The following is a 24,604-nucleotide window of genomic DNA, read 5'->3' on the forward strand; positions in this document are numbered from 1 at the left end:
ATGTTTATTTCCCCAATCTTTAACACAATTTCTGCAATTAGTGTGAACTTAAATGCTTTTTCACTCATTCATTTGTTATGACAATGATACAGTACAGATTACAACAGTACAGAATCAAGTCGACCCACATTTTGGCGCTTTGTATAATTCTTGTTCATGCTCTCCATTAAATTCTGCATAAGAGGAACATCTAGGACCACTTAGCGATCTTCTTCTACATTTCTTGACATTATGCTCATAGAAGTGAAAAAGAAAAGTTATTCATTTGGCATACTTCACTGTCTTTATATGACTGGTGCAACTCCTTTTTTAAAATTTTACTTCTTTTTGATGTTATTTCTTAGTCTATTTTTTGCATTAAATTAATACACTATATAGACTACTTGTGTTCAGCTTGTCTTTATGTGATACACAATTTTAATTCTTCAGAGACTGCAGCATTCCATTATTTGTAGCAGTATAAAATTACCAGAAGAATATTGATATTAAAAAGATAGGGGTTCTTTTCAAGGAGAAATTCTAGCGCTTTTCTATAAATTACTTAAAAACTGATTAGTTTTTAAATATCTATGCTTTGTTTTCAGAAAACAATAGTTAACTTTTCTGGAAAGTTATTTTACAATTGAGTGTACATAAGATCACAGATCTATCAGTTTCTTACTTCTGCCAGCTTCTTCTGTCACTTCTTTTACCTATAGAAAAATCTTGCTAAATTTAAATTGGCAATTTTTAAAAATAATATTTTTCTCCTTATTCCCTCATTTTCCTTCCACTGCTTCTATCTTTGCTATTATAATTTGAATTCTTACAATGCATCTGTATGAGATGATTTTTTTTACCTTTTTGCTGACTTCTGACATCTATCTTTATTTTTTTGTAAGCTAGCCTTAATTTTCAACACTTCTAGGAGATTTTCTTGCACAAATTCCTGATATAGAATAATCAGATTGTTTTCTTCACAGTTTTCTGGAAGCCTAATACTTCTCATATTTCCCTCCTTTTGATCTGCATTCCAGATCTGTCATTTTTATCTGTATTGCTTCCAATTCTTTTTCCAGTTGAATTATTTTCTGGGCTCATTTTTCTGCTTCCTCTGTTCCTTATGCTATTTTGTTCTCCAGTAAGGCAATTCTACTTTTCATCACCTCATGATTTTAATGCATATTTTCAAACCACTGAATTTCCTCATCATTTTGTCTCAAAGTTCCTTAGATTTTCTCAGTTTCTTTCTTATTTCTTCTTGTGATTTTCTTTGGCTAACTCCTTCTGTATGTTTAATATCCATTTTTCTATATTTTGAGAAGTATTTTGTGTTTCTGATCATGTTGATATTTCAGTGATTTTTTTCTAGTTTTTTATGGCTTCTGATGTTTTAAATCCATGTTTCTTCATTATATTGAGTTTTAAAAAAACTTTTCCCATTATTTTCATATTTTAAAAATTATTTTTCAAAGACCTAGGATTAAATTGTACATTGCTATTATTGAGAGAGATAATGAGGGTATAAGTTCCTTTTTAACTTCCCATTCCACCATCTTTATGGAGGTCCTCTTTAATTTTTCCCTAGTATTATGTGTGGTCCCATTTATGCTTTTCTTTATCTTATCCTTTCTGCTTAGACTTTATTGGAATAGCTCCTTCCACTTACCATGCTTTTACTCAGGAATAACCTTTCACCTCTCCTCTGTACCTTCCCTCGATAGTATTCCAGGAGAATTTTTTACCTAATATAAAGACCAATGCTAAAGGCCCTACTTTGCAGAACTTTGATTTCATTTTTTGGGATAAGATATTCCCCCCAAAGGAGGCTAATAAAGAAGACAAAATAATAATGACTAAATTATAATAATTACCAGCATTTTCATGGCAAAGTGTTTTACAAATATTCCATCATTTGATCCTCACAATAATCCTGAAAGATAGTTGTTATTCTCTCCCTGTTTTATAGATGAAGAAATTGAGGCAGACAAAAATTAAGTGACTTGCCCAGTTTTACAGAACTATAAGAATCTGAGACCAGATTTGAACTCAGGTCACTGACACCATGTTCTGTACTTTGTTCCCTGTATCACTCAGCTATCTCTAAGTATTAGTTGCCTACTATATTAAATGATTGGTATAGAGGGAAGAAAGGTTTGGTTTGGCAACTCACAAGATGGATGAGTTGGTGCCATAGGGCAACTGTGCTGTTGATTTGAGGAATTGTTTACAAAGTAGGAGGTTGGAAAAGGAATAACAGGGAAGACCCACCCATAAAATGACAGCACAGAAGGCAAGATTCCTAGATCCTGAAGGTAAACACTTCCATGGGATATGAGAAATGGATTGGGGCTGATTTGATGTAATGAGTTTGTACTCATTCACTTACTCAACAATCAAGGCAGCTCTGTCCCTGAGTAGAGGTCCAAAGCTGAATATATTATATCTGCTACAGAGTGGGGAAGTAGCATGGGGATGTAGCATTTTGTGAACCAGATTCTACCATAAGGTACTTCTCCGGGTAAGGACAAAAGGTAAACAACAGGGTAAATAGCAAAATGTCCTAAAGGGAAGAGATTGTTAATTATTATTATCATCGCACATTTATAGACTTCCTTTGAGAGGCTGCACGGAATAGTGGATAAAGAACTAGCCTTAGAGTAAGTACTCTTGCGTTCAATCCCTGCCTCTGACACATCCTTGCTATGTGACTGTGAGTGAATTAAACCTTTTAGTATCTAAAGCAACTATCTTAGGCATTAAATTGAAGAGCAGGAGCCAACCTGTGTTATTAGAGGGTTATAGTGCTTTAAGATGTGTAGGGCACTTTATGTACATTATCTCATCTGGTCATCTAGTCATTATTTCATCTGGTCATCTAGTCATTATTTCATCTATTCATTTCATCAGATAAGCAAACTATTATGATTCCCATTTTGTAAAAGGAGAAACTGAGGGTCAATTATGGTTCATACATTTAGAAATTATGGGCAGTAGGATTTGAATCTAGATCTCTCCTCAATTCATTCATTGAACTGTTTCATGATTCTACTCTATTAAAACAACTTCAGGTACAAGGAGCAGATTGAGAAATTATTTTATAGTGGGAATTTTTTTTACTTTTTTTTTTACTTTACTTTTACTTTTACAATCCTTTGGATCATAGCAGACATGTAGTAACTCACTTCATAAAAGTCCTGACCTCCTATCTTTGTCTCCTTTGAACTCAGTTTTCCTACCCTTCATTTTCCTTAGTCCACTCATAAATGTATGCTTTGGACCCATATTCCTAGAGCAGACTTGGAATGAAGGAGAGGAAACATTGGACTTTTGGTCAACAAAACATGAGTTCAAATCTTTGCTCTGGTCTTTTATCAGCTGTGTGAACATAGGAAAAGCAGAAAATCTATCAGTTTCAATTTCCTTGTTAAAATGGAGATACTAATGCCTGATGTTGTGATGTCTACCTCTCAGCTTTGTTGTGAGGCTCAGAGGAGAATGTATATAGAGCAATTCACGGACTTTAAGGTGCTTATCTATATGTCAGTGATGATTAGGATGCTGATTATTCTGTGATTTTTCCTGCCCACATCGCAAAGCTTTTCACACTCTCTTATTTGTGTTAATTCCTCATGCCCAATTGCCTTCACTACCCTGAATTCTGCTGTCCACCCAGTTCATTATGAGATAGTGAATTCCCCTGGTCATTAATAAAAATGTTAAATGAGACCAGGCCTCATACTCATCCCTCTGAAACCCCATTAGATAGCTTCTCTAACTCATTAGGCTGCTATCCATCATTAACCTCTGTTTATGGTTTTGTCAGTCAGGTTTTCAATCTGTTCTCCTTGCCTGTGGATGTTAACACATTTTCATTAACCTTGCTGTAGCTGGCTGCAGTGCCATATTTCCCAGTTCCTCAGGGGACATGGCCCAGAGAGAGTAGCTTGGTTTTCAGCATTGAGACCAGATACTTCCCCAAAGCGGTCATCAGAACCCTAAATGTGGCTGGCCTCTTCAGGAGAAAGAAAAGAGGAGTCAGAAATGGATCTGAGAAAAGATATTTGTAAAAAGAGGGGAGTAGAGAAGAACATTTATAAAGATAAAAAGGAAGGAGCTAAATGTGGAATAGAAAGTGATAAACCTAAGTTTTTATGAGAGAAGAAACTCTAACAATGTGAGGGCCCAGTGATGTGTTTATTTTGCAATTTCCTAAGAGGAAAGTAATCTTTTCAGATATATCTTGCTAAGGGACTGATCCAGAATTTAAATCTTCCTGTTGTATCCATTAGGGCCTGTTGCAGTATACCCTTCTTTTTCTCAATTCCATAACCTCTGAAGACTCTGAAGCTCTGAAGTCCTTCCAACCAATGCCTTGCAATAGCTTGTGCTCCTTGGAGGGATGGGGAGAAAATGGAAAACATATCTGGAAGGAGAGTGTTTTCCAGCTGGCATAACAGAGGGAGCACTACACTGGCCATCAGAAGGCCTAGCTCCTAATTTTGATTGTGTCACTAACTCACAATGTGACTCACAACAAGCCACTTGATTTCTCTGGTCTCAGTTTCCTTTTGTGTAAAATGAGGAACTTGTAGCCTCTCTGGCTTTGTCTACTCTAGGATTCTCTGACTGCATATGTGTGTTTATTTTTGTGTGTGTGTGTGTAGACACATAGATACATATTATATATGTCTGTCTGTCTATCTATCTATCACATCTAACCATGTTCATATACTTCCGTTCTAACGTAGGATCCTCATATTTTCTAGCCAGTCTCAAACTAAAATCCTTCTATTTGGACCATTGACAATTTTGATCAATCTCTACTAAGAAAAACCATTTTGGGGGTTAGCACTGACATTACTTTCAGCCACTAGTATACTTTTCCAGTTCTATTAATTTAAAATATTGATCCTACTCTCTTTTCAAGGACCAATTTAAGGCCTTCCCACTTTTAGAGAAGCTTCTATCACTGCCCCAGTATAAAATGAACTACTTTCAATCTCTAAAAATAATAACAGTTAAAATATTAGTGTAGCACTTTAAGGTTTACAAAGCACTTTGCATAAATTATCTCATTTAACCTGAACTTCTGCAGCACTTATCATCTGTATCACTAAGAGAATCTTAGAGTTGGCAGAGACCTTGGTGGTCAATTAGTCCAATCTCTTAGTCAAAGTATGATTGCCCTCTGCTTGATCATTTGCACAGGATTTCATGATTTAGTTGATTCCATTTCAGACAGTTGTTGGGAAATGCTTTCTTATATTGAATTGAAACCTATTTAAGTCCATGTCATTTCTATCCATTGACTTTAATTGAGCCTTCTGGGGAAAACAAAATTAATCTAATCTCTCTTTCCTCATGACATACCATTACAAATTTGAAAATAGCTATCACATCCCCCTAACCCCCTAGGTCTTATCTTCTCTGGTTCTTTCAGATAATTCTTATATAATCAGGTTTTGAATCTTGTCACTTTGATGTGTTCCTGCTTGTCACTGTCTTCTTTGTATTCCTGACACTTACAAAAGTGTATGTCTTTCAGTAGGCATTTAATAAATATTTATTGATTTATATCCTTCCAAATATGTGGCATCAAGAATCAAATATAATATTCTAAGTGTGGGCTTGTCAGAGCAGAAGCCACTGGAACTATTACAAACTTTGGATTGAACATTATTAAGCATGAAATATTGTACAATATACTTCTATGAATGCAGATGACATCAAATTATCCCTTCTTATTAATAATGCTCTCAGTGCCTAATAAGCTGTTCATATTATAAAGTAGAGAGAGCAATGAACAATTGTAAAGAAGATACACAGAGACAGGCAGATATAGTCAAAGAAGGAGAAGAGAAGAAAAATGAAGAGGAAAAGGAGAAAGAGAAGAAAGAGGAGGAGGAAATGAAGATGAGGAAAGAGAAAAAAGAAAGAAAAGAAAAGAAAAGAAAGAAAGAGGAAGGAAGAGGGAGGAAGGGTGAGAGGGAGGGTGAGAGGGAGGGAGGAAGAAAGGAGGGAAAAGAAAGAAAGGAGAGAAGGAGGAAAGAAAGGAGGGAAGGAAGAGAGGGAGGAAGGAAGGAAAAAAGGAAGGAAGGAAGGAAAGAAGAAAAAACAGCAAAAAAAGGAGATGAAGAAGAAAAGAAGTAGGAGAGGAAGAAAAAGATGATGAAGAAGAATGAGGAAGAGGAAGAAAAGGAGGAGGATCTCAGAGTGATAATGAATTGGTGGTCCAGGGTAGGGAACCCATTAATCAAAAAAAAAAAAATACTATGCTAGCTTTGAAAACCTGGGAGACACCTAGAGACTTTGGCCAACTGGACTGCAATAATAGCATGGATTTATTAACCAATGTGATGATGTAAGTGCTCATATGAGTGTTAGAAATAGACTGGGATTGGGAAGAGATAGAAGCAACGAATAGAATGACAATATTTAAAACTTATGTCATCATCAAATTGAAGTAGACTGTATTCCCTTCTGTTTTGACACCATAAAGTTGCAAGAAACACCAGAACTGGGTATCTAGGTGGTGCGATGGATAGAGCACTGGGCCTGAAGTGAGAAAGACTAGAATTCAAATTTGACCTCATATACTTATTGTCTATAAGATCTGGGCAAATCACTTAATCCTGGTAGAAGAAAATGGCAAACTATTCCAGTATTTTGCCCAAAATCCTATGGTTGCCATTTCCTTCTCCAGCTCATTTTACAGATGAGGAAACTGAGGCAAACAGGATTAAGTGACTTACCCAGGGTCACACAGATAGTAAGTGTCTGAGACCATATTTAAGTCAGGCCTTCCTGGCTCTAGGCCTAGTACTGTATTCATTACACCATCTAACTACACAGACAACTATCAAAGGAGAACAAAACCATATGGGAATAGGGAAAAAAGTACACATCAACCCTGTTGTCCTTTTTGCTGCTGGAATTATTCTAAAGATGCTTTCAATGAGGCAATACAGCAAGAGGTCACATCTTAATATGCTTATTTAACCATAAAAAGCAGTTATTTTATCCACCTGTATGATATAGTCTGTATAATATTGAAAATAAAGGAATAATTACAGGATGATGACTTGGCTCAGAATCCTATCTATCTGAATACCATTGAAAAAGATGAGGATAAGATAGTAATAATGAGAATAACAATTGCTTCTGACATTTACATAGCTCTTTAAAGTTTACAAAGCACTTTCTATACATAATCTCATACCAATAAATTTTGGAGGTCCAATTTTAATTTAAGCCTTCTTGACTCTAAGCCCAGCACTCTCACCATTACACAGACTATTCTTATTTGCCTTGTAGTCTTTGTACAATGAGAGAATACCCCAGAGAGGAATCTCAGCAGCCTCTGATGACAGCCCTTAGACCAAAGCAGGCAAGGGCTCACCAATTCCAATAGATATCTCTGCTCTAAATTCTTGGAAGCAGGAAGGGAGGGGGCCATTCCTTCTCACTTAATGCCAGCATGATGTACAGGGCAAGAACAGTGGCCATTATAGGTAATGGAACCTGGCATCTCGGCTAATTCTGTTATATTCTACAGCATCAGGCTTCATGCCACTCACCAGCAAAATGGACCAGATAAGAAATCTTCTCAGGATACTCCGTGGCTTATTGCGGTACATTAGGATAATCTTTCCAGCCTGTTAATTGGAAGAAAACAAAGGGAGGAGGGAAGAGGAGAAAAATGGGTGTTAGCAGACTTCTTTTTCCAAAACAAAATGCTCTCTGGCTAGGCTGATATTGAAGCTGATTTGTGAGAAGAAGCTGGAGGAAAGACTCAGAACCTGTCAATCTGTTTTCTTAAAGAATAAGGGCCTGGACAGGGAAGACTCATGTGGGGAGACTCCCAATCAATAGAAATCAGTATTTTTCTTTTGTAACTCATAGATTTAGAGAATTGACTAAATATTTGAAAAGCAAAGTGATCTATTCAGCTTTACATATCCAGTATGTGCCGGGCACTTATTAGTTGTATGACCCAGGCTAATTCATATAACCTTGCTTGCCTCAGTTTCCTCATCTGTAAAATGAGCTGGAATAGGAAATGGCAATTCACTCGGATATCTTTCCCAAGAAAACTCCAAATGGGATCCTAAAGAGTCAGTCATAATTGAAAAATGACTAAACAACGACTTCACACTGTCATTTCAGCTTTGTTGAATGTTCAGTATCCCGAGAGATATAATGTTACATAAATTATGCCTTTGAGGTTTTAGATATATGTGGTATTCTTGACTTTCAGGAACCTTGCCATGAAGGAAATCATATGGGAGATAAGGCAATCAGGAGTTCTGGTTGGCGTAGTCAGAGGTAGATAGGACAAATACAACCAAGGAGTTTCTAAGTTCATAAAATCATAAGACTTTAGCTTCAAAACTGGAAGGGACGTTAGAGATTGTATAATCCAACATTTTCACTTTACAATTGAGGAAAGTCAGGTCCAGAGTCTTGTTCAAGGTTGCCCACAGATAATAAGTGGCAGAATAAGTCTCAAATTTGAATTCAGGTATTTTGACTCCAAATTCTATATTCTTTTCATTGCACTATGCTTGTATTTCTCATGATAACTTGAGGATCCCATTGTCATGGGTGAAATAGGTGGCAGCCTATCAATAAAATGTTTTTGTTAGTCTGTCATGAAGCTTGAAATTCTTACCCTTAAAATCATTGGGTTAAATTCATCTGAATTTTACTGTTAAAGAAGCTGCCTGAAAAGGACAATGTTAACCCATTAGTTTCCATGGTCACTTTAGTATGAATGAGTTTATAGGATTTGTGAGCTGTTAGCTAAACAGGTTCACTGTAAGAGAATAGAACAAATGGGAGGAAAGGGGAAAGGAAAGGCCTGTGTCAGGGAGGTCTGAAGGGGAAAGGCATGTTTGGATGAAGCTCTGTGGAAGATTTGAGTGTTCTAGGACAATGAACTTAATCAGGGATTGGGCATCTGGCTGGGAGATAGAGAGACACTCTGGAAGGTCAGTATGGCCTACTTTACAATTCTGCCTAAGGCCAAATCTACCTGCCTGATCTGACCTCAGGGAATGGTGCTGACTGACTGACTCACTTTGGCAGGAAGAAGAGTCAACCTTGGGACTTCCCAGAGGCAAGATGCATCAAGCTATCTCAGGTCCTGGTGATGCTGCAGAGAAAGAGCCAAACCTGGACGCTATTCCCAGAAATTTGGGAGAGCCTTAGCAGTTAGGTCGCGAGAGTTGCAAGGGAGTATGAATGGGCCCCTCCAACCTTGAGTAGTCATAACTTAGCTTTGAGAAAAGTAATAAATGGAATTAAATTTCTGAGATTAAATCAATCTGATTCCAAATTGCTTTATATATGCTATCTCATTTGATCATAATAACATGATAAAGGAGATGTTCTTATTAGTTCAATTTCAAAGATGAAACAGGCTTAGAGAAGTTGTCATTCATTCATAATGGCACAGAATTCTACTGTACCAATTGTTGTTTAGTCCTTTCAGTCATGTTCAATGTTTCACGATCTTTTTTGGAATTTTCTTGACAAAGATACTGGAGTGGTTTGCCATTTCCTTCTCCAGCACAATTTACAGATAAAGAAACTGAGGCAGACATGGTCAAATGACTTGCCCAGGTTCACTCAGCTAGTAAATGTCTAAAGCCAGATTTGAACTTGGGAGTCTTGCTGACTTTGGACCACTTAGCTGCCCATTGCATCAATTAGCTGCCTTTACTGGTAATTTGTAGCCTATTTAGTAACAGGAAGAAGAGAAAGGGAGGGGAACATAAGCATTTATTAAATGCCTACTATCTGCTAGGCCCTAAGCTAAGCATTTTATAAATTTTTCATTTGATTCTCATACAAATCTATGAGGTAGGTGCTCTTATCCCCATTTTACAGTTGAAATAATTGAGGCAGGCAGAAGTTAAATGACTTGCCCAGGGTCACATAGCAAAGTGTCTGAGGACAGCTTTGAACTTAGGTCTTCTTGACCCAGACCCAGAACCCTATCTAAAGCATCACCTAAATGCCTGGTGGAATGTAAAAATACTTAGAGTCAATTATAGGCAATAAGTACTTATGTGCAAAGCAAAGCACACTGGATACAATCAGAATATCAGAGTTTGAGTACCAAATTTGCTATTTATGGGTTGGGTGACGCTGAGTAGGTTATTTTACTTGACTGGCATTTTCCTTTCTCTCCCTACCCACCTCCTCTCAGTGTAATTAGCAGTGGCTTACCTAGAGCTGGAATTCATATTTGTGTTTATAATGAGAGTGGTGATACTTTTAAAATCAACCACACTGACCTGTTGGGTTGAAAGTACTTTCTAAAGCAAAGTAACTCATAAATATGTAAAATTTAATTGGATAGGTAAAAAAGAAAGTGGATGGGCATTTCTCTCTAAGAAATAGAGTCTGAAGCCATATAAAAGCAAAGAAACTGGCTTTAGAAGAAAATCCTGCATTTCTGGCATCATGGATAATTGATGGCCTCTCTGGCATCATGGAAATTCAATCAGCCTGTTTTGAAGACTTTGTCTGACCCACCTGGGTTGATGAACAAGGTAAAAAGGCAGAAGAAGGAGTAGGGAAGATTTCATAGCCTTCTCCTTTCTCAGGAAAGGTTTTTTCTATGTAACATGAATAGGACAGGGTTAGGGGTGCATACTCTCCCCATGCATTAGATTCCTATTATGTCCTCAAGTAGTTCCCAGATCCTTATATCTGCTTATCTTCCCCTTTCCTTCTCTTAAAGCCAGCTATTAGCAAATCACTTGAAACCTCATAATGTAACAGAAGTCAAACAATTGAGTTCAATTAGAACAAGAATGATAATATCAAGCCTCATATACAAGAACACAATGGCATCAAAATTCATCATTTCCTAAAATCAGAGTTGTCTTCCACAACTTCCATTGCCCATAGTGGAATCTGAAAGCTCTACTCATTCTCCTGTTCCTGAATTTCAAGAGGTTTGTGGCCCTTATAAACCTTCTCTTTTTAAGTAGAATCAGAGGAAAAGGTCTTGGTCCCTCCCGACAGAATATCTACATAGGATCTGAGTGGATGACTGAGGTTTCTGTGATTCTTAGGTACAGCTATTGAGTGAACCCATTTTCTTCTGCTCTTCTATAGATCTTTTTCCATGATCCCAAAAGTTCTAATTCTTCAGTGTATTGCCCAAACTTGAACATTACTCTTGATATGGAAAGTTTAAATCTCATTTCTGGAAATACCCCCTAAGGAAGGGCAAATATCTCAAAGGCAGCCAGATTCCAGAAAAGTAAAGAAAAACTCACAATATTTACAAGTTGAGGCTGGAGGTAGGATGGCTATCTTGAGGCATGTTCTACCAACATGCAACCAGTAATCTTCCTTCTTTCTCTCCATCTCATTCAGCAAGTATTTACTGAATTCAATTATGTGCAAAACACTATGCAATATACACACAGAAAGCAAAAAATAAAAATTAAAAAAACCAAAAAACAGTTTTTGTACTAAAGGAGCACACATTCTAATACAGAAGCCAATGCATACCTAAGTAGTTACATATAAGATACATATAGAGTAAATGAGAGTTAGTCTCAGCACTAAAAGCTAGGAGCTAGGAAAGATCTCCTGGGAAAATTGAGTTTGAGATGAATTTTGATTGTGCCTTTTCTTGTCACTTCTGCTTGGTTGGAAGATTTGGTATGGCACCAAAGCCATACCAGAGATGCCCCAGGCATCTTTTTATTAAGCCTTATTAATAAATTATTGGTGGCAATTATTAATAAAGCATCAGCCAGAGGATCCAGGGTCAGTTCCTACACCTATATACAATTGAATCTTAATTAAGCAGAGAGGTTAGGAGGGAAAATAATGATGTCAGAGGCCAAAAAGATATAAGGTTCCATAGAAAGAAAGCCCCTGATGCTGAAGGCATCCCTTTCATAGCTAAAAAGAGAAGAAATGGATCCAGGCAAGACTGGCTTCAGCTGGATCTCCTGGTAGCAGAAATCTGTTCCTACCCCAGCTGCCAAGGATGGTTCACTGATAGTTTAAGACAAAAGAGGAAGGGAGCCTCCTGAGACACATGAAAGGCTCTCTTCCCCCAGGAGTAGAAAAAAGAGGCAAAGGTCAGTGACAAACAATTAACACATTTCTCGATTACATCTCGATGAAAGCCTTTCCCCCCTCTGAGCTATAAAAATAGATTAACTAATTGGCTCAAGTTTGTTCTCTCCTTGTCCACAGAGAGGGCATTTGAAAAACTAAGAGAGAGATGAACAGAGAGCCAGAGGAGGAAGGGTAAAGACTGTCTGGAAGTAATGTCTTCGGAGGGGGATATGTGGAAGCAGAAATTGTGCACTGAGTTTAGTGATCCAACTGTCCCATTCTCTTTCATTCTCTTTTGCTCATGGTACAACCTGTCTCTCATTTCTTTCTCCAAAGGGTCCTTTGGGATCTCTTTACGCATTTTGGTTGTATTCGAGAAACAAACTTAGTATCTGGCAGGTGCCAGGTGCTATGGAAGATAGAGAGAAAAATAAGGCATGGTCTCCGCCATCATTGTTGTTGGTCATGTTGGTCTTACTTTTTGAAGAGGAACAATGACATCATGGGGTAATGTCTTGACTCACATGTGCCAGAGCTGTTCTACACACAAAGTTGTGCAACAAACGACAAACTACCCCAGTGTTGTTCCAGGTAAGCCTCTCAGAGCTCACAGGAATGTTATCATTGGTGGGTATTAGGATTTCCTACATAGTCATTCAACAAGAAAGTATTGTGCTTAATTCTGGGGATATAAAGAAAGGCAAAAAGATGGACTCTGTTCTTGAGGAACTCATATTCTAATGGAGGAGATAATATATAAATATCTACTTTAATCTGAGAATCCTACTATGTTCACATTGTAACAGAATTTATGTGTTCTTACTCTAAACCTATCATTTTATGGATTAAAAATACCATCTGAGATTCAGTGAAAGGAATTATTTGTGGAAGGGCTTGAATTATTATAGTCAGGACAAGGATCCAGATATGGGTTTTCCATCCTGGGCTCTGAAGTGGTGGAGCAAAAACAGAATTATTTTCAATTTCTTAACTCATGTGTCTTGAACTACCTGCCCACCTGAAGCCATAGATCAAATATCCCAAGTATCTCAGTCCCCCAAGGTGATGGGTCTAGTGGAAAACTGGTAAGAAATCTTGGAATTGAGAGGCCCACACACCTATCTTCATTCTTGATGGGAGGAGCTCAATCAGCCTTCCATACCCACCCATGCTCAGCATGGGCACATTTTGATTATAAATGAATGGGCATTTGTTAAAGCAGTGCTATGCTTTTAGAATACAAAGACAAATAAAAACAATTCACTCTTAAGGAACCTGTATTCTAAGGAGATCTCAGGTTATACCACCATTCTCAGATGACAACCCTAGCATATTTCCAATCCAGAGATGACCATTAGAGGTCAGGAATTGAAGAATGGGGGGAGATTATTTGAGAGTTGCCAGTCTTGATAAGGATTTTACTGTGTATAAATGAAAATTTGCAGTTCTTGTTTTTTTTTCTTAATGGTCCAGAGAGATGGATGAAAGATGACATTTTTTGACATGGAATGAATGCAGGCACATTAGAATGAAACTTGTTCAAACATGAAGCGGATGGCTAATATGATGCATAGAGGAACACGCTCTGTTCTGGGAATCCAGGGAAAAACCTGGATTTTTACTAGCATTGACCAAATATTATTTATGGTTTTCACTGTTTCTTGTCCTTTTGTCCATAAAAGAGAGTTTCCCAAAGATCCATGGAAATGGACAAGGTATCATCAGCTACCCCTCCATGGAAAGTCCCTTCCAATTTTCCTTTTTTCCTTTCCCTACTTCTCTGTTAGTTGATTGTTTGAATGAAAGCCAAAGTCAAATCCTGCTAGGCTGATCAGCAGCAGCTGGAATGTGCCAGAAGAAATCTGAAAACTCTCCCTTTATCTTAAGGGGTTTCCCATCACTGAGTGACCTCAGGCATCTCTGTTTAGCATCTCTGCTTCTGCCCAGCAAGACTGACTCAACTTCTGTGAATATATAACCTCCTAGGAGGGAAAGAGGGGAGGAGTTTCCAAGCTCTGGGCAGAGAATCACAGATGCAATTCTGGTTCAAACTTGCTGAGGGAAAGAGCTACTTCAGCTCTCTCTTCCCCAAGCCTGGGCTGAAGAGAAAGTTCAGCAAAAAGGCCACCTGCTGGGTGATATCAGCCTCCTTGATGTGGAGTGGGCTTTGTTGTGGCCCTGTCAACAAAGCAAATGAAAGGGGGGCACAAACTCTTGTTAGTTATGAAAAACCACATGGGGGAGCAGGCCAAAGACAGGCTATTTTTGTAGCAAATGCTTTTGTTTCCAGGAGTTAAAATCATCCTCAATTGCTGCTTTCCCCCCCCCCCCCTTTTCTCTCTGGCCTTTTCCCTGCCTCAGACATTTTTCCGTGGACAGACAAGTAAACACATCTTTTTGTGCTTCCAGGAAACACCCAACCATAGCTGGAGAGATTGTTTTTCATTACTTTTCCCCTTGCACATCATTTTTAGCACTTGTCACACCCTTTGGGGACTTGAAGAAGGGCTTGGCTGTTGTTTAACACAGCAACCTGGCAGGAACTTTAGTAAATGATCTCTGCCCTTTACTGAAGTCCAAAATGTGGGAAGAAATGTCTCACCTAAAGGGTGAGAGGGCTTGGATCTGGAACCTGTCTCTTTACTGATCTTTACTTAATATTCTGAGTAAATCACTTTATCTCTGTGCCTTAGTTTCATGACCAATATAAGGAGGGAACATGGAGTAGGTGACACGTAAGGCTATTTTCAGTTTTAAAACCTTGATCCCATGCTTCTGAGTTTATAATCAGAGGACTGAGTTCAAATGTTGTGTTATCACTTAACTCCTTGAAGTAACTAATGACACAATGGATAGAAGTCTTGGACTAGTAGTCAGGAATATCTGAGTTCAAATCCTACTTAAAATACTTCTGAGTCATGTGACCTTGGACATCATTTAGTCCAAGACTCAGTTCCTCATTTATAAAAGGTGGGTAACAATAGCATTCACTGTCTATACTAAGACAAGATCAAAATGGGTTCATGATTTAGAGATAAAGAATGATACTATTATAAGCAAATTAGGAGAGCAAGGAATAGTCTACTTCTGAGATCTGTGGAGAAAAGAGGAATTTATGGCCAAAGAAGTACTAAAGAACATTGACATGTAAAAATGGATAATTTTCATTATATTAAAGTAAAAAGTTTTTGTGCAAGCAAAACTAATGTGCCCAACATTAGAAGGGAAACAGAAAGCTGGGAATAAATGTTTACATCCAGTGTTTCTAATAAAGGCTTCATTCCTTTTTTAAAAATGAAAGTTTTTATTTTCAATTCCTTCATCTAAAATTGTTTATTCTTACGAACACACATTCATATGAATTTAGAAATGAGGTCTTATTTCTAAACTATATAGAGAATTGATTCAAATCTATGAGAATAGAAGCCACTCCCCAATTGATAAATGGTCAAAAGATATGAACAGTTTTCAGACAAAGAAACAATTTCTAGTCATGTGAAAAAAAATTCTCTAAATCACTATTGATTAAAGAAATGCAAATTAAGACAACTTTTGAGATACCACTTCACACGTCTAGCTTGGCTAAAATAACAGGAAAAGATAATGATAAATGTTGGAGGGGATATGGGAAAAACTGGGATATTAATACATTGTTGAGAAGAGTTGTGAAATGATCCAACCATTCTGGAGAGCAATTGGGAATTATGCCTATAAAACTGTGCATACCCTTTGATCTAGCAGTGTCTCTACAAGATTAGTATCTCAAAAAGATCATAAAATAGGGAAAAAGCATACATGTGGAAAAAATGTTTGTAGTAACCCTTTTGTAGTGGCAAGGAACTGGAAATTGAGTGGATGCCCATCAGTCGGGGAAGGCTGGATATTTTATGATATATAAAGGTAATGAATGAAATGTTATTGTTATGTAAGAAATGATGAGCAAGTTGATTTCAGAAAAGCTTGAAAAGACCTAAATGAACTGATGCTAAGTGAAATGACTAGAACCAAGAGAACTTTGTACACAGCAACATGTTTTCAACAATGAGATGATTCAAGGCAATTCCAGCAAACTTGTGATGGAAAGAGCCACTGGCATCCAAAGAGAGAACTATGAAGACTGTGGATCAAAGCATGGTGTTTTCACTTTTGTTGTTGTTATTATTATTATTGTTGTTGTTTGCTTGATTGTGTTTTTTCTTTTTTATTTGTATTTTTCCTCTTTTGATTTGATTTTCCTAGCAATGCATGATGAAAATGGAAATATGTTTAGAAGAATTGTGCATATTTAACCTGTATCAGTTTGCTTGCTATCTAGGGAAGAAGTGGAAGGGAGAAGAAAAAATGGAACACAAGATTTTACAAAGGTGAATGTTGAAAACTATATTTGCATGCATTTGGAAAAACGAAAAAGTATTATTTTTTTTAAATCATAGCAACTACCTCATAGGGTTGCTGAGAAGATCAAATGAGATAATACATGTAAAACATCTTTCAAACCTTAAAGTGCTATAAGTTGTAGTTATCAGTAACTCATTTAATCTTCTGAAACTTGGTTTTCTCATCTCTAAAATGAGGAGTTTGGATTAGGTAATCTCTAATGATCCAATACATATGTGTGTATATGTATGTATGTATGTACACATACATACACACATACACAAATCCTATTACCAGATAATATAGCATATCAGGTTCTCTAGCTTGCATGTGTTACCTACTGAGCCACCTTGCCTCTCCTTGGAGCTTTGGGTATATACTTACCTCATCTAGGTCTAGTCACACTTCTTTGAAATAGGGCAGAGTAAGAGAAGAGGCCCTCCATTGTCTGCCCTTCACTTAGTCAGCCTCAGACTGTCTCAACCAGGAAATGTCACATCTTATATCCTCAGCCAGGATAGCTGGATCTGTCAGTAGATGTTCAGAGCTCTAGGTGTTATGACTTGGCTAAGAGAGGAAGCCCTGGCTGGGTGATGAGAGGCAAGAGCTGCTCCAGGCAGAGAACCTTTGAATGTTTTCCAATAGACATCTAGAAACACCACTATAGATTTAATCAAATCAAAAGCAATGCCTCTGTGGTTCATTAAATCCTCCATTCCCATTTGCCTAGTCCCCAAAGGAGACATCTGTTTTTTTATTGTAATTCCATAGTTTTCTTCACATCTGAGTTAGAAAAGTACATGGACACACCAGAGAGAAGATGATTGGATTTGGGTCTGTGGGAGCACTTCTTTGGAACTGTCAAATACTCCATATCTTCAAGTGAGAACTACTACTTGGCAGTATTTGGTACACTAGTCTCCTCTTATTGACTTCCTCTGTAATTTTAGACACAATTGGTCCAAATTTTTTCTTCTTTCTTCAAGCTTTCAGCTCCCAACATGACTTAGCCTCCTACTTTCCTAAGAAAATCATAGAGTCATGGGTTTAGGGCTGGGAGGGATCTTGGAGATTATCAAACTTTATTCCCCTCATTTTACAGATGAAGAAACTGAGGATCAGGTGGTTTGTTAATTTGACCAAGGTCATCTAGTTGTAAGTGAAAGAACTAGGAATCAAATCCAGGTCCTTTCCCAGCCCTCTTCACTAGTGACAGGAGAAATACCACTATTCCTCCCTTAGGCTGATGTCTCTGCCTAGTTTATGATGTCATCCCTTCTTGCCTTCTCCAGGCATTATATTTTAATAAAAATAAGAATTTATTCTCATAAAGAACTTTAAGGTTTGCAGAGAACTTAGTCATACATCTCATTTGCTCCTTATAACAGCCTACAAGGCAAGTACTATTATCCCCACTTTACAGAGGAGGAAACTGAAGGGGGGCGGGAAATATAAACTCATGTCTAGTAAGGTTTATTAATATAATAATATGTCTATCGATCATTGATTATATGAATGAATTAATTGATACTTAGTATATAGCTTAATATCTAAACACTATATATCCATATTGCTTTTACCTAATAAAATGTCTAATCATCATTCATATATTTGCACCATAATGGAAATAAACGCGCGTCCGATATTAATTCTCAATTGATGTCTGTTTAAAATGTCGTTGGCCTTATTATGTAAGTCTGCACTTTTTAATGGTGTCCCCCAGGCTCCCGCCTGCTGATAAACCACCCCCAAATTAAAAACTACCTAATGCCGTAACGATCACTGGAGATGCCACAATATGAGGCCAAACAGCATTGTTACCATCACAAATGCCTCTATGAAAAACATGGTTGAGCTGAAATAGGAACGAATGGGCCTGAAGTAGCAACCAGTAGCCAGTCAGAGGAAAGAAGGTTCATCCGCAGATTATGGGCTTGCTCTGAAGGATTTAGTGTCTTCAGATGGCGGGTTGCTGATCTCTCGTGAGTGGAGGATAAAGGTATTCCTAATGGTGGTGATCTGCTAGAGGAAGTAGCTTTATTGATCTCGGTCCATGGAGTTAATGTCTATGTACGCCAACATTATATGTCTTATGTAATGTATACATATTATGTATTTACTATTATGAGTAATATTAGTTTAAGATATGAATGTATTTATTAATGTTTAACAATATATTATATTAATGTATTTAGTAATATATGATTAATATGTACATAATTATATGATAGAGGAATATAAATGTATGCTCTATATACATAAATATATCTTTATATCGGGATGGTTAAGTAACCTGCCCAGAGTCACATGGCTAATATTAGAGATAGAACTTGAGCCCAAGTTTCCTTGAGTCCAGGCCCATGCCTCTCTCACCAAATACCATGCGACTGCCATCTTTGATTTCTTTCTGACATTTTCCATATCTTCCTTTTTTCTGGTTGCTTCTCTTCAGTCAACAAGTATGCTCAGACTTTCCTATCTTAGGAAACTTTCCCTAGAGCTTGTTGCCCCTCGCATCAACCAATAAGTTTCTCTCCATCAAAACTATAGCTAGGAAATCTTGCACTCACACTATATAACAAAAAGTCCACCTTTGGCCAAACAAGACAGGAAAGATAAGTGAGATATCCAAAAATGCTGTTTACTGTCATTGAGGGAAGGATTCAGGGTAGAGACAGAGCTCAGTTCAGCCTACACTCTGCTCACTTTCTATTTCAATTAATTATCTTTGTAAATTCAACTGCTAATGTACTCTTAGGCTAGACTAAATTCAGCATCCTGGGGCAAAGGTGAAGTTACCTCCCTTTGTTATAGCCCTGCTTTCTATGCCTTCACTGACAAAAATCCTCAACAAAAAGGATCTTGCAAATATTTGTTCTACTTATTTCACTCACTCTTCAACCCCTTGCAAACTGGATGATCTTCTACTTATTCTAACACTGTTTTCTGTTCAGTGGATACATTGGTGGGCCTGGAGTCAGGACATCCTGAGTTCAAAACTCCAACACTTACTAGCTATATGACTGGTCGAGTCACTTTCCCCTGCTTGCCTCAGTTCTTCAACTTTAAAATGAGCTGGCAAACTACTCCAGTATCTGTCTGGGAAACCCCAATTAGGGGCATAAAGAGTTGGATAAGACTGAACAATATGTATCCAAGATCTACTGTAATCTATTTAACATGTATAGGACTCCAGGACCAGATGGATTTACATATGAATTTTACCAAACATTTAAAGAACAATTGGCCCCAATACTATATAAATTATTTGATAAAATAGGGAATGAAGGAGTCCTACCAAATTCCTTCTATGACACAGACATGGTACTGATACCTAAACCAGGTAGGCTGAAAACAGAGAAAGAAAATTATAGACCCATCTCCCTAATGAATATTGATGCTAAAATCTTAAATAAGATATTAGCAAAAAGACTACAGAAAATCATCTCCAAGATAATACACTATGATCAAGTAGGATTTATACCAGGAATGCAGGGCTGGTTCAATATTAGGAAAACTATCAATATAATTGGCCATGTTAATAACCAAATTAACAAAAACCATATGATCATCTCAATAGATGCAGAAAAAGCATTTGATAAAATCCAACATCCATTCCTATTAAAAACACTTAGAGTATAGGAATAAATGGACTTTTCCTTAAAATAATCAGCAGCATCTATTTAAAACCATCAGTAAGCATCATATGTAATGGAGACAAACTGCAACCATTCCCAATAAGATCTAGAGTGAAACAAGGTTGCCCACTATCACCGTTACTATTTAATATTGTATTAGAAACGCTAGCTTTAGCAATAAGAGCTGAGAAAGAGATTAAAGGAATAAGAATAGGCAATGAGGAAACCAAATTATCACTCTTTGCCAATGACATGATGGTATATTTAGAAAACCCCAGAGATTCTGCTAAAAAGTTATTAGAAATAATCCACAACTTTAGCAAAGTTGCTGGTTATAAAATAAACCCACATAAGTCATCAGCATTCTTATATATCACTAACAAAATCCAACAGAGTTACAAAGAGAAATTCCATTTAAAGTAACTACTGATAATATAAAATATTTAGGAATCTATCTGCCAAAGGAAAATCAGAAACTTTATGAGCAAAATTACAGACCACTTTTCACACAAATTAAGTCTGATCTAACCAATTGGAAAAATATTAAATGCTCTTGGATAGGGCGAGCAAATATAATAAAGATGACAATATTACCTAAACTAATCTATTTATTTAGCGCTATACCAATCAGAGTCAAAAACTATTTTAATGACCTAGAAAAATAACAACAAAGTTCATATGGAAAACAAAAGGTCAAGAATTTCAAAGGGAATTAATGAAAAAAAATCAAATGAAGGTGGGCTTAGCTGTACCAGATCTAAAATTATATTATAGAGCAGCAGTTACCAAAACTATTTGGTATTGGCTAAGGAATAGATTAGTTGATCAGTGGAATAGATTAAGTTCAAGGGATAAAACAGTCAACAAATATAGCAACCTAGTCTTTGACAAACCCAAAGATCCCAGCTTTTGGGATAAGAACTTACTGTCTGATAAAAATTGCTGGGAAAATTGGAAACTAATATAGCAGAAACTAGGCATTGATCCATACTTAACGCCAGTACACCAAGATAAAGGTCCAAATGGGTTCATGACCTAGGCATAAGAATGAAATTATCAATAAATTAGAGGAACACAGGATAGTTTACCTCTCAGACCTGTGGAAGGGAAGGTCTTTATGACCAAAGCAGAACTAGAGATCATTACTGATCACAAAATAGAAAATTTCGATTATACCAAACTGAAAAGTTTTTGTACAAACAAAACTAATGCAGACAAGATTAGAAGGGAAGAAATAAACTGGGAAAATATTTTTACAGTCAAAGATTCTGATAAAGGCCTCATTTCCAAAATATATAGAGAATTAACTCTAATTTATAAAAAAATCAAGCCATTCTCCAATTGAAAAATGGTCAAAGGATATGAACAGACAATTCTCAGATGAAGAAATTGAAACTATTTCTAGTCATATGAAAAGATGCTCCAAGTCATTATTAATCAGAGAAATGCAAATTAAGACAACTCTAAGATACCACTACACACCTGTCAGATTGGCTAAGATGACAGGAAAAATAATGATGATTGTTGGAGGGATGCGAAATCTGGGACATTGATGCATTGTTGGTAGAGTTGTAGAACAGAATCCAACCATTTTGAAGTAGTTTGGAACTATGCTCAAAAAGTTATCAAACTGTGCATACCCTTTGATCCAGCAGTGTTACTACTGGGATTATATCCCAAAGAGATTATAAAAAAGGAGAAGGGACCTGTATGTACAGAATGTTTGTGGCAGCCCTTTTTGTAGTGGCTAAAAACTGGAAACTGAATGGATGCCCATCAGTTGGAGAATGGCTGAATAAATTGTGGTATATGAATATTATGGAATATTACTGTTCTGTAAGAAATGACCAACAGGATAATTTCAGAAAGGCCTGGAGAGACTTACACGAACTGATGCTGAGTGAAATGAGCAGGACCAGGAGATCATTATCTACTTCAACAACAATACTATATGATGACCAGTTCTGATGAACCAGGCCATCCTCAGCAACGAGATCAACCAAATCATTTCCAATGGAGCAGTAATGAACTGAGCCAGCTATGCCCAGAAAAAGAACTCTGGGAAATGACTAAAACCATTACATTGAATTCCCAATCCCTATATTTATGCACACCTGCATTTTTGATTTCCTTCACAAGCTAATTGTACAACATTTCAGAGTCTGATTCTTTTTGTACAGCAAAATAACGTTTTGGTCATGTATACTTATTGTGTATCTAATTTATATTTAATATATTTAACATCTACTGGTCATCCTGCCATCTAGGGGAGGGTGGGGGTAAGAGGTGAAAAATTGGAACAAGAGGTTTGGCAATTGTTAATGCTGTAAAGTTACCCATGCATATATCCTGTAAATAAAAGGCTATTAAATTAAAAAAAAAATAAAAGCATGTATAGGACTGCTTGCCATCTTGGGGAGAGGGTGGAGGGAGGGAGGGAAAAATCGGAACAGAAGTGAGTGGAAAGGATAATGTTGTAAAAAATTACCCTGGCATGGGTTCTGTCAACAAAAAGTTATTTAATAAAAAAAAAAGACTGAACAATAACAATTGTCTTTTTTCTGGTCCCCAATTTTTTAAATTCTTTGCTTCCCTTGTATTGTCAGCCCTTCCTCCAATGTGAATACTACCTCCTCCCCTGGCTTCTATGAGACTGTATTTCTGAATTGTAGTGTATAATGAGCCCTGTGAAGTTTGTATGTGTGACACTTTTATAATTGAGGAAACACTGATTTAGGTGTTAAGTAACTTGTCCAAAGATAATCCATATAATGAATGTCAGGATCTGAACCCAAGACTTCTTGATTCAAAATATACTTACAACATTGTAAAGGAAATAAACTTTAAAGATTTAAGAACTTTGGTCAACATCACAATCAACCATCATTCTAGTGGACCACTGATGAAGAATGCTATCTACCATCAGTGGTAAGATGGTAGACTAAATATAGAGAATGAGCCACATTTTTGGACATGGCCTATGTGAGAATTTATTTTGCTTGTATATGAATACTTGATATGAGTTTAGTTTCTCTTTATTTTAAGGGAGAAGACAGGGACATAGAGACAAAATAAATACTAGTTAATTGAAAAAACACTTAATAACTAGCCACAAACTCTTTTCAAAGGAAAATCCAGACTATTGACAAAAATATGAAAAATTGCTATGTTACCAATAGAGACACAGGAATTAAATCAATTCTGATATTCTACCAGATTAGTAAAGATGGCAAATGAAGTCAATGGTCGGGGTAAGGAAGCTGTGGGAAAAACAGGCATTGTTGATGAAGCTGTAAATTAGTATAATCATTCTGGAAAGCAGATGGAAATATGCTTTGAAAGTCAAGAAAGTATGCAGACCCTTTGACCTCCCAATGTAACTACTAGGACTATATCCCAAAGCAATCAAAGAAAGAGGAAAATGACCAATTTGTAGTAGCTTTTTGTTGCTGCAAAGAACTAAGAATTAAAGGGTGTTCGTCATGTAGGAAAAGATGAACAAATTGTGGGTATATGGAGGTAATGCGATGTTATTATGCCATAAAAATGCTTAAAAGAACAGTTTCCAAAAAACCTTGGTAGTGTCACATGAACTGATATAGAACAATGTGAATAGAAGAGGAGAACAATTTATATAGTAATAGCAACATTGTAAAGAAAAACAACTTTGAAAAACTTAAAAATTTTATGATTCCAGAGAGCTGATATTGAAACCTGGTATCTCCTGAGAGAAAGATGATGAACTAAAATTTCATTTTATATATATATATATTTGACAAGGCCAATGTGTGAGAATTTGTTTTGCTTGACTATGTAGATATCTTACAAGGATTTGTACCTTTTTTTGGTTCTAGTGGGAGTGAGAAGATGAGAGGATAGAAGTTGTTAGGGATGGGTTTTCTTAAAAATAAAAAAAAAATGAAGAGAGACTATAAGAAATCACAGATAAGCAGGAAAAGTTTGAGCATTATATATTCAATTTATCATACTTTAAAAATACAATTATAATAAAAAGTCATCATAATTTTATTAAATAAAATTATATCAATAAAAATTTATTAAGATTAAAAAGAAAAGCAAACCTTGAATAATAGAAATTTTAAGTTTTTTATATAGTCTTCTCCTTTTGCACAGTATGTATGGAAATGTGCATATTATTTGGTATTTGATAAGTTTGGCTTTTTTTATGGAAAAAAAGAAAATTTCCAAGTGTACAAGTTTTACATTTCCTTCAGCCTCTAGTGCTCTTAGAGTCTTAGGGAATTTCCTTTCCATATTTGGAAGCATGGGCAGGTAGGTGACACAGTAGATAGAGTACCAAGCCTAATCCTCAGACAGTTACTAACTGTGGGATTCTTGGCAAGTCACTTAACCCTATTTATCTCAGCTTCTTCATCCATAAAAGGAGCCAGAAGGAAATGGCAAATTATTCCAATATATTTGCTAAGGAAATGCCAAATGGGGTCACAAAGAGATGGATAAAACTGAAAGAATTGAATAGCAACATAATCAGA

General features: G+C 36.6%; 1 protein-coding gene across 1 annotated transcript in view; it reads right to left on the bottom strand.

The window, feature by feature from the left end:
- Positions 1-24,604, bottom strand: part of LOC100926947 (heparan-alpha-glucosaminide N-acetyltransferase-like) — a 150,289-nt gene that overhangs the window by 38,286 nt on the left and 87,399 nt on the right. The window contains exon 10 of the mRNA XM_031949371.1: positions 7,560-7,637. Within this exon, the coding sequence (XP_031805231.1) occupies positions 7,560-7,637 (78 nt within the window). The remainder of the gene's footprint in view (positions 1-7,559; positions 7,638-24,604) is intronic.

The sequence above is a fragment of the Sarcophilus harrisii genome, chromosome 2, assembly GCF_902635505.1.
Source record: "Sarcophilus harrisii chromosome 2, mSarHar1.11, whole genome shotgun sequence".
NCBI classification, from domain to species: Eukaryota; Metazoa; Chordata; class Mammalia; order Dasyuromorphia; family Dasyuridae; genus Sarcophilus; species Sarcophilus harrisii.